This window comes from Takifugu flavidus, chromosome 18, assembly GCF_003711565.1.
Source record: "Takifugu flavidus isolate HTHZ2018 chromosome 18, ASM371156v2, whole genome shotgun sequence".
Taxonomy (NCBI): domain Eukaryota; kingdom Metazoa; phylum Chordata; class Actinopteri; order Tetraodontiformes; family Tetraodontidae; genus Takifugu; species Takifugu flavidus.
The window spans coordinates 4,091,478-4,101,991 of record NC_079537.1 but is presented as its reverse complement, the minus strand read 5'-3'; the positions used below and the strand labels follow the sequence as shown (position 1 = coordinate 4,101,991).

The following is a 10,514-nucleotide window of genomic DNA, read 5'->3' as shown; positions in this document are numbered from 1 at the left end:
AAGCAGGGAGCGAGTGAATGTCTTAAGATGAATGCCGTTAGTGAACATGGGCCTCAGATATCCAAAAGATGACAAAAGTGTTGGATTACTGGCAATGGCCTATGACACTGTCACAGTTTGGCCCAATGAATTCCACATATCTGACCTTAATTTTAGGAACACTTTCCCTCTTACCTCTTTGTAAGTCTAAAAGGTTGCTGCTGACTTAATGGTGGCTGAATTCTCCAATAATTATGCATGTCTGGCCTTTTCTTTCTCTTCTATTGCAGCTAGACGGTCAACAGCAGCACAGCACACCTTCTGTCACCCAAGAACAGGAAAGTGAGGCAACAAAATACACAGGCTCCCCAGAACAAGTGAGGCTGCCTGGTCTGACTTGTCCCAGTTCGAGGTGCATTCAGACGGTTGGGTCAGAATTTGGCATAAACAACCTACCTGATTGTTGCTACTGACCATGTCTGTATCTTTATGGCCACACAGTCCCCATCTCCAGCAGGGTAATGCACCATCTCCCATAGCTCATTTTATCTCATACTGGTTTCTCCAACATACCAATGAGTTGGCTCTAATCCAACGGGGGCCCCAGTCACCAGATCTCAATCCAATAAAACACCTTCAGGGTGAGGTAGAATAGGAGATGCACATCAAGGATATGCAGCTGCCACATCAGCAGCAAATCTCTGAGGATGCCATGAAGAATTAAGGCTGTTCTGAAAGCAAAAGGTGGGTCACCATTTTACGAGCAACTTGTGCCTAATAAAGTGGCCGGAAAGTGTATAGGGTGTGGTCATATATGATGTAACGAATGATCTGATTATGTCTAATTCAATCTGTAATTTTCTTCTCTTCCGGCATGTTTAACCTTAAATCACATGGGTGTTTTGTTGAATGCTGTTGCTTCTGTTTACACATAAATGATTAAATAAAGTCACCAGTATGAGTGTTATTTATTTTGGCAGAAAGAAATGAACTACAGGTTAAGGCAGCTGAATCTTTTCTGGTTTGAGACGATGTTAAGAAGGGCTGTGTGGGAGTTAATGGGAGACGTTATGAAACGTTTTCCCACAGGCCGGAGCTCAGATTAGATATACGATAACTGTTGTTCAGTTAAACGTGCATTTGCTCACATTTTTACTTCTTTTTTGAGGGTAGGATTACTTTTATTTCAGAATAGTTAACTGGTGTTGTAATAAAAACGTGTGGAAGAATTTGGTTTCACTTTGCTTTGTTTTAATCGTGATGCAATTTTTTTAATTCATGGTTCCAAACTCCGATTGCGTTGCATATTCAACCCAGTGGGGGCGCTGTTGAGCAGGGAGGTCGCAGGCTTGTTGCACAGAGTTCTGCTCCACAATGGGAGCACCAAGTCAGGTTCTGGTTTCGGCTAAATGGCTTTCGGACATGGTCAAACGCAACTTGGTGGGTCCGCGCCTGCGGATCCTGGATACGTCCTGGTACTTGCCAATGATGAAGAGGGACGGGAGGAAGGAGTTCGCCCAGGCTCACATCGCGGGCGCGTCTTTCTTCGACATTGACGAGTGCGTTGACCCCGCTTCCAAGTTCGATCACACCCTCCCCAGCCCGGACATTTTCGCGGACTATGTGGGGAACCTGGGGGTCGGGAACAACAGCCACGTGGTTGTGTACGACGCCAGCGACTTCGGATCGTTCACCTGCACCCGCGTCTGGTGGATGTTTCGGTTCTTCGGACATTCCAACGTGTCGGTGCTGAACGGGGGGCTGAGGAACTGGGTCAGAGAAGGTCACCCGGTCACAGCGGCTCACAGCAGACAAGAATGGGCCCGATTCACGGCCACCAGGAATCACCCGTCCTGGGTGAAGTCGTTTGAAGATGTCACCCGAAACATCAGGGAGCAGGAGTTCCAGGTGGTGGATGTGAGGCCGCACCAAAGGTTCCTGGGAAAAGAGCCGGAACCAAGAGAAGGCAAGTTTCTTTTATTACAAAACCGGAATCAAGCCCAATTTGGCGTCATTTTGAATTTATTTATCTGTTTTCTGCTACGATATTCGGTATTTTACACGGTTTTTCTTGTATTAATAGTTTTTCTGTACTTTCAAATAACAGATATTTCTGTTGTGATCGGTTCACTTGTGCACTGACCTTTTGTTTGCATTGGTTTATCAGGAAAATATAAAAGACGGGCATGATAGTTTGTAACCAGTTAAATAAATGTTTAACAAAAACTGCTTCTGCAAACTGAGGAATTCAATAATGTTTTACCCTATTTCAGGGTAAAATCTGTCATTTATCTGAAGTTCAGCCAGTTGGTACTGTGTTATCTAATAAACAGTGATATGATGGTGACCAGGGTGCCATGAACTTTTCACCTGTCCTCCTTTTAACTTGTGCCAAGGAACAAAAAATACAAATTAATTTGCGTAGGTGTTCTGTTGTGTTTAGTGGTAGTTGTGTGGTTCTTCTGGTGTGGTATGGAGGAGCCACACTGATGCTCTGCTGTCTCCAGGGGTCCAATCGGGTCACATCCCTGGCTCCAAGTGCATGCCATTCTTCGGGTTCCTTGACGATGAGGGCATGTTCCTGTCCACTGAGAAGCTGAAGCAGTTTTTCGAGATGTCGCAGGTGGACCTGAAGAAGCCCCTGTGCGGGTCGTGCGGTTCTGGCGTGACTGCCTGTCACATGGTGCTGGCTGCCCATCTGTGCGGGGCCCCCGGGGCGTCGGTGTACGACGGGTCCTGGTACGAATGGTTCACCAAGGCTCCACCGGAGCATGTCGTCTCCCAGGTCAAAAGTCAGCTTTAAGAAAAAACCAAATTCAGATCCCGACTGATCATGTTGATCATGTTGATTAATAACTGTGTAAATCACTTTTGAGAATCACTTTTTTATGCAAATCTCTAACTGAGAGATAAATAAACATACTCTTCTTTCGCAGGGTGTTTGACATTTTTCCAGTTCTTGATACCTCATTCTCATGTTATGTGTTACAACAGCTAGATAATAGTACATTTACACTGTATTTGACCAAAATGCAGTTAAGATGTTTTCTCTCCCACAAAATAATGCGGCATGCAGCATTGAAACAAACTAAATATCAGCATCTAAATGTCTCCCCCTGCTGGTCGCTCTCTGGTAAAATACTTACATAATTACGCTCCTGTTTCCAGTTGATGATGATGATATGAACACATGGATACATCTGTTTGGTTGCTGAATCATTTACCGAGGAGGATTTTTCTCATCTTAAAGTAAATAATGCGTCACATAAGTATTAAGATCCATATCAGAAATCATGTAATCATTTTAACTTTAAGAAAAAAAAATAGATTATCTTTATTTGGTTTACACAGAGGAACTTTTCAGCATTCCAAGACAAAACAACAGACAGTGATGGAAGGGAATAAAACATTAAATTTGCAAATAATTTACTGTTCAAAACATATAGGCCTGATTATGGGGAACACAATGATTTATATCATAATCATCTAAATTATTTGTGTCATTCATAAACAGTAAAAGACTGTAAAGGGAAATTGTAAAGAGTCAAAAATCACAAACATCCCCTTCATCTATATTCTAGTAATTTGTTACGCACTGATGCAGAACCAGTTTAAATGACAATAACACTGTTAAACATACTGTGATAACCACATTTTTAAAAGCAGTCATTTGCTTGCTGCATAAGTGGATTCTTCATTTGGAGGGGAAAAACTTTTCTCCGGGAATTTCCAAAATTTCTAATATTGTTTAATTAATTGTGACACATATTTTTACAAGCCATAAAATAAACCAGTAAGATAAAACTAAAGGTATTAAATAGTTTAAAGATTTCCACATCATGTGGTAGACTGAAGTTAGGGCCTAAAATCAAAATGATGGAGGAAATGTTTTTTTTCTTTTTCAAAAAACATCAGTAGTACAATTTTACTGACATTAATATGATTATTATTGCTATTATGGTGTTAATGGTTGGATGTTGTGGTAAAAGTGTGACGGAAGTTAAAAAGGGGGCAGCGCCTCTGACACTGGTGACCAACTCCACCCCCTGGTGGCGGATCGTTGTACTGCATCATGGCGGCTCAGACCCGGGCTCTGGTGTCGGCCCAGTGGCTGGCAGATGCCATCAGAAATAGCCTCATCGGGCCGAGGCTCCGCGTTCTGGACACTTCGTGGTACCTCCCGAAAACCAAGCGGAACCCGAAGGCTGAGTTTGCACAGAAACACATCCCCGGATCGTCCTTCTTTGACATCGACGAATGCTCCGACAAGACCTCCGCGCTGGATCACATGCTGCCCAGCGCCGATCACTTCTCCCGGTATGTGGCGGGTTTGGGCATCGGCCACGACACGCACGTCGTGGTTTACGACACCAGCGACTTCGGCTCGTACAGCGCGCCGCGGGTGTGGTGGATGTTCCGCCTGTTCGGACACAGCCTGGTGTCGGTGCTGGACGGGGGGATGAAGAACTGGCTGGCCGAAGGCTTGGAGGTCACCCCCGAGTACTCCCAGCCGAGCTGCGCGGAGTTCTCGGCGACCCTCAACCGGGACTGGGTGAAGAGCTATGAGGACGTGCTGGAGAACACCAGAACCGGGCTGGTCCAGATTGTGGATGCCAGGTCAGCGGGACGGTTCAGGGGGACGGAGCCGGAGCCCCGAGAGGGTAAGATGGGCCCTTAAACCTGTTGCCTGCAAAGTTTTGGATTTATATTTTCTTGTTTGTTTGTTTGTTTGTTTTTAAAGTAATTTATATGAGAGGGTGTTTAGATAGAAGGGAACGTATTCTGTGGGGCCTCCATCAACATGTTAAATTTTTTGCATATATATTTATAAAAGTTGCTCATTTTTCCTTTAAAATTCCATCAAAACCTGTAAATCTTTACATTACGGGCTTGTTTTGAACAGACTGCAGCATTTCCGCCAGGGTCAGTGAGTATTTGCTGCATCCGTGCTGCCTGAACCTTTGAACCATCATCACTTTATTCACTTTATTAGAGGCTCAAGTCTTTCACTGAAGTCAGGAAGGGTCCCTTTCTTTGGACATTTCGGGGCCCCTGGCTGTTCTGCAGAAGCCCTTGGCGTCGGTTCAACATTGGTTGCTAACGTTCATGTGGAGTGTGATGAATTTGCATTAAAGGTGGGGCGTCGTTGTGTCCCCCTCCTCTGTCTCGCCCTAACAGACACCCTCCCGGGTCACTTCCCCGGTGCCGTCAACATGCCCTTCACTTCATTCATGGATCCTTCCGGAAAGGAGCTGGGGAACGAGGACCTGATCAGACTGTTCCGGGAGGCGGGGATCGACCTGAACAAGCCTCTCTGGACCACCTGCGGGTCAGGCGTCACCGCCTGCCACGTGGTGCTGGCTGCTCACCTGCTGGGCCACCCCGGGGCGTGTGTTTACGACGGCTCCTGGTCCGAATGGTTTAAGAGGGCTTCTCCAGACCTGGTCATCTCTGAGGGAGAGGGAAAGAAGGTGTAGAGCGGGGGCAATGTTTAGTTACCGTGGCAACCCCAGTCAGAGCTTTTATAAACTATGCATCTTGCCTGAAGTTAAATTTACTTTTCCTTACAGCTGGTTATTTTACGAGTTTACATAGCTTATAATACCGTTCTATGTTTTGTCAATATTGATATTAGGACATATCAACATGAAAGTATGAAAATGGGAGCTTTTCCTGAAAGAAGTGCACTTTCTGAACTCATCTGTGACTGTTAAAATAAATGAAACGTTCAGCTTTTGACTTGGTGTTCTTCATTTGGGACCATGTTACGACTTTCACTGGAGAATCTGCCATGTCGGCTCTTTTATTCAGTAACCAGGAATGTAAATATTTACTCTGTTACGGGACCACTAATGTCAAAAGGGTAAAAAAAATATTTCAACCCATCAGAAGCGCTAAAGTCTGAATAACAGACACTCAGAAAAAGACAGGGCCAATTCAGAGAACTTAAAAAAAAAGCAGTTTGATTTAATTCCTGTGTATACTTTTTCTTTAAATTTATGTAATTTGAACTTTTAGTCATGTTGATTTTATCTCCTCGTGGGCCTTAAAGTGTTTTATTCTAAATGAGACATAAGAAATTACTCCAGATGATTGCAGTGAAAGCCAGCTTATTTTATGGCCCAGCTGGCAGGTAGCGAGCGAGGCTGTTGCTATCTAGTGTGTGATAAGAAAAACACACAAACCAGAAGAATATGCCTTCCTCAGCTGATATCTCTGGGGAACCAGCCTTGCCTGATTGACAATATCACTGACAATCACCTTTAAACTGCACTTCTTCGTGTTTTTGGTGTTCTATTCAACAGGTGACATCGCTTTGCAATCGTTTTATACAAGTTAAAATCTAATTTAATAGACTATTGAAACTTTGACCGAGAAATTCTGAGTAAATAGGACAAAACCTTCATGAACGTCACAAAAAATGTCCGCCTCTCTCTCTTTCTTTCTCTCTCTCTCTCTCCTCGTCATTTTTAGGTGTCCTGTAAACTGCCTGAAGGTCCTGACGAAATAAACAAATTGGGGTCCTTCCTGAGTAGCCACTCTAGCGGTGTTAGCAGTCACATTTTTTTAAAACCTAATTGCTGTATTCTGTCAAAGAATAGACGAATATATGTCGAATAGGGTTTGTTGGTGTGCGTTACATAAAGCGAACAGATATTCGGTTCCATTATTTGCGCTCTAACTGCTTCGTTACTTCTGATTTTGGACATCGAAGGGTGTGATTATCGCCGTCAACAAAATAACAGTCTTAGCGAAGCATTCAAGCTAACCCAACACGCCAAATCTCGAAATTTTACTAATAAGTCGTACCAAACCTATTGGTAAGTATTGTAAAATTGAAAATACGATGTTGCTACATCGCTCTTATTGTGTTGGATTTTCTTTTTGCGTCGTGTAACAAGTTAACCTGTTATTTCTATTTCTCTTATTATCAATACAGCTGACTATAAGTCACCTATAGCGATTGGAATTTTCCACAACCCCTAAGCGGAGCTAGGTTACCAGTCTGTAAACAGCTGGAAATGAATATTTTATGTTTTTGTGACGCTTTTGTTCCACAGGGAGGCGTTGATGAGAAGCAATGTCTGGCATCGCTCTTAGCCGCCTGTCACAGGAGCGCAAAGCCTGGAGAAAAGATCATCCATTCGTAAGCAGCACTCTCACCTAAATGCCCAAAGGTTCTTTTTTTTGGATCAGATTGTCATTTTGAGCAATATTCTGTGTTTGACGTGGTCTGAACAGGGTTTTGTTGCTGTGCCTACTAAAAACGCGGATGGAACCATGAATCTGATGAACTGGGAATGCGCCATTCCCGGGAAGAAAGGAGTAAGTTTGAACCTTTACCAAAAAATACAACTCATTTCATACCTGTAAAATGAGCAGCAAATGAACACTTGAGAAGATAGTTTTCCAACCGGATCTTAGGTTCAAGCTAACTTAGCCTAAATTTAAAGTTTAAGGCAGCAATCACCTGTATAGATTTTAATCCATATCAGCAACAGTTTGTGGCATTTTCTATCTATATTTTACTTCTAAATTTTTAATTACTCTTTTTATATTTGATAGACCTTGTGGGAGGGAGGACTTTACAAACTCCGAATGCTTTTTAAAGATGACTACCCCTCCTCACCACCAAAATGTGAGTTGTTTTTTCTTCTCTCGCTGCGGGTGTTGTTATGATTATGGGCTAGTTGCCATGTCCATTTTTTTAAACAAAATTCTTCAAGCTTTCTATTGTACTGTATTGTTGTTTTAAAAAAAAAAAATTATTTACACTCAGGCAAGTTTGAGCCACCCATATTCCACCCAAACGTCTACCCGTCTGGTACCGTGTGTCTGTCCATCCTGGAGGAGGACAAAGACTGGAGGCCTGCCATCACCATCAAACAGGTCACAAACGCTTGTTCGGTGGAGCTACACACTCAAATTTAGCATTTGTGTAGTGCAAAAAGTAAAGGGTGAACTGTCATCAGAGCAGAAAAAAAGGCTGCTTTATTCTGACAAATCCAATCAATTATTTTTAAGGCTTTTCACATATATTTAAATAGTAGAACTGTTGTGCAAAGATAATGAAGGGTTGAGGGTCAGCCAGACATGCAGTTCAACAGCAGGCCTTTATTAACCACCTCCTCACTGACTGGAGGATGGCTGATGGTCGTTTCAGATCCTGCTGGGTATCCAGGAGCTGCTGAATGAGCCCAACATCCAAGACCCAGCACAGGCAGAGGCATACACAATCTACTGGTACGTGTGCCCTCCCACTGCGTCATCGGGCATGCCTGCTCGACTACAAGAGATCGCTTAAATCTCCCTGTTTTGTGCGTTCCAGTCAGAACAGGGTGGACTATGAGAAGCGGGTAAGGGCACAGGCCAAGAAGTTCGCCCCGACATAGAGAGGAGAGCCCTGCTGAAGCGAGGAAGGTTACAGACAGGCAGCACCTGACGGACCACTCCAATAACAATTCAGTCTCGAGTATTAATACACAGTACAGGTGACAAACCTGTGCTTTATTTCTTTTCTTCTTTCTTTCTTGTCTCGTCACTCGTGTCTCCATTCATGCTTAGTCATCCTCATGTATTACCAGATCTGTAGATGATCATCCATAATCAGACCATGTGTTAAAGTCAGTCTTTTGTGACAGAAGAGCTTTTGCTTCCAGTTTCTATCAAACCCCATCAGATGTAGAAAAAATTTAAAAAAAAACAAGGGGGGGTGTCGGAGTCTCCCCGCCGTCTAAATTTGATCGCAGTGCAGCTTGGATGTCCCTCCAACAACCTCAACACTACAGCCAGCTAGAGAAACCCCAACACCCTCAGAGTTCTGTCCTCCAGACTGGTTAGAAATGGCAGAACTGGTCCTTTAAAGCTCCAAACTTCAAGGTCCATGTGGTCAACCGGAGCTGAAGGACGCTCATTGGAATGGCCTCTCACCCAGCCGAGAGGAAGCGGCCGGACCTTTCTCTGCCTCCGAGTTAATGTACATAATATAAATAAATTATGTGGGGCTTATGTTTTATATTGTTTTAGCCAGTCGACATTTGTGAGTGGTATAATAAACAATGGACACCATAAATGGCATAAAACTGTGGAATAAAGTTGAACAAAAGATGGTTTTCTGCTTTCCTTTTGAACGCAAACAGGATTGATTTGATGGAAAATGTCCAGTTTTTGATTTTCAGGAGAGTCAGGGAGGTTTTTCCAAATATAATAAAGCAACAAAATCTTAAAATGAAGGTTTTAAACAATTTTTTAAAACCTGTTTATTGCAGGTGAAGCTCTCGCTGTAGTCCAACACTAATCCAGGTGGTTATTTTAAGGTTTTTGAAGTGTAATGAGCGCCCCCTGCTGGGTCAAGCATGCACTTCGGCTGGAAAACGCTGCAAAGAAGATGGAAAAATAACGTGTTAATTAATTGACCTTTCAGCTCAACAGTTACGAAAGCATTTTGGTGAAGATATGTATCATAGCAAGTTTGGTTATGATGGAGTGCAGAAACCAGCTGATTTCTCCTTTGATAAACAGCAGTTTAATATTGTGATTTATGGTTAAACATGAGTCAGGACAAACCTTTCCTTCCATGCTATAAAGGCCGTTTCCTACTGATACTTGCTGATATTTCTTCATGCACTGTGTTTAAAATGGGAGCTTGCGACCCACAGTGTATTGCAAGTATTTTTGTGCATGGTGGAGGACTCTTAAAATACTGACAAATCGCACCGTTTCCTTCTGCCGGAGGCGGTAACTTTAATATCACAATCGTGGCTCGCAGCATTCTTGAGAAATATAACACCTTTTTTTCTGACCTGCTTCTCGATGATTTCACTGTGACCACGGAGTTAACAACTCATACTAAAAAAACCCAAAATACTCTGTTATCGTTGTATGGTGATATTGACGCACGCACCTGTCTCGAGTTTATTTAAAACAATGATTTTAACTTTTTTTTTTCCACGAAAAAAAAATCACAATTAGTATTGCACTCAGGCCGTCCAATAACTTTATTTTTTTGGAATTTCATCTTTTCCGTAATGTCACATTAAAATATCAAATAAAGGCAACAGGGAAGAAAGAAAGTTTAATCATAAATTCAAACATTTTTAAACATTTTCTCATTTATTGCCCAATGTTCCAATTTGTCCTCATTAAGCACAAAAATCATCTAGAAATTTAACAATACTGTGATCTTTTGTTTATGATTTTCTTACTTTTAGATTATTTCCTGTATTTTTACAGTATGTGTTGAATATGTTCGCACGCTAACATTTTTAGCCACTAGCCCAGCTCTGTTTTCAGGAACTGCTTCCCAAATAAATTGAGTTTGCATCTTTAATTGTCCGTCTGTGAAACCCCACCACAAAGATTAAATGTTGTGATAAATCTAATCGAAGCACCACCAGAAACAGTCTCCAAGTCAGATTTTTGGTGAGTGCAAAAGGAAAAAGTGACCACTCTGACCAAAAACGTAAAGATCTGAATGGTTCGTAATGCAGGCAGCAGCTGAAGAGGTTATTTTGTTTACCTCCCTCTGTGTGCAT

The 10,514-nt window shown here is 42.6% G+C and overlaps 3 protein-coding genes across 3 annotated transcripts; all 3 read left to right on the top strand.

The window, feature by feature from the left end:
• Positions 1-1,190: 1,190 nt before the first annotated feature.
• LOC130514776 (thiosulfate sulfurtransferase-like) lies at positions 1,191-2,914 on the top strand. Its single transcript, XM_057014569.1, has 2 exons — positions 1,191-1,945; positions 2,487-2,914. The coding sequence occupies exons 1-2, from the start codon at positions 1,354-1,356 to the stop codon at positions 2,780-2,782; spliced, it is 888 nt and encodes a 295-aa protein (XP_056870549.1). The 5' UTR covers positions 1,191-1,353; the 3' UTR covers positions 2,783-2,914.
• A 1,113-nt stretch (positions 2,915-4,027) lies between these two features.
• On the top strand, positions 4,028-5,718 carry mpst (mercaptopyruvate sulfurtransferase). The gene is made up of 2 exons (XM_057014567.1): positions 4,028-4,640; positions 5,158-5,718. Exons 1-2 carry the CDS (start codon positions 4,052-4,054, stop codon positions 5,454-5,456), a joined length of 888 nt encoding a protein of 295 aa, XP_056870547.1. The 5' UTR covers positions 4,028-4,051; the 3' UTR covers positions 5,457-5,718.
• A 763-nt stretch (positions 5,719-6,481) lies between these two features.
• On the top strand, positions 6,482-9,085 carry LOC130514777 (SUMO-conjugating enzyme UBC9-like). Its single transcript, XM_057014570.1, has 7 exons — positions 6,482-6,800; positions 7,041-7,126; positions 7,222-7,305; positions 7,546-7,618; positions 7,760-7,869; positions 8,144-8,223; positions 8,309-9,085. The coding sequence occupies exons 2-7, from the start codon at positions 7,061-7,063 to the stop codon at positions 8,370-8,372; spliced, it is 477 nt and encodes a 158-aa protein (XP_056870550.1). The 5' UTR covers positions 6,482-6,800; positions 7,041-7,060; the 3' UTR covers positions 8,373-9,085.
• Positions 9,086-10,514: the final 1,429 nt, after the last annotated feature.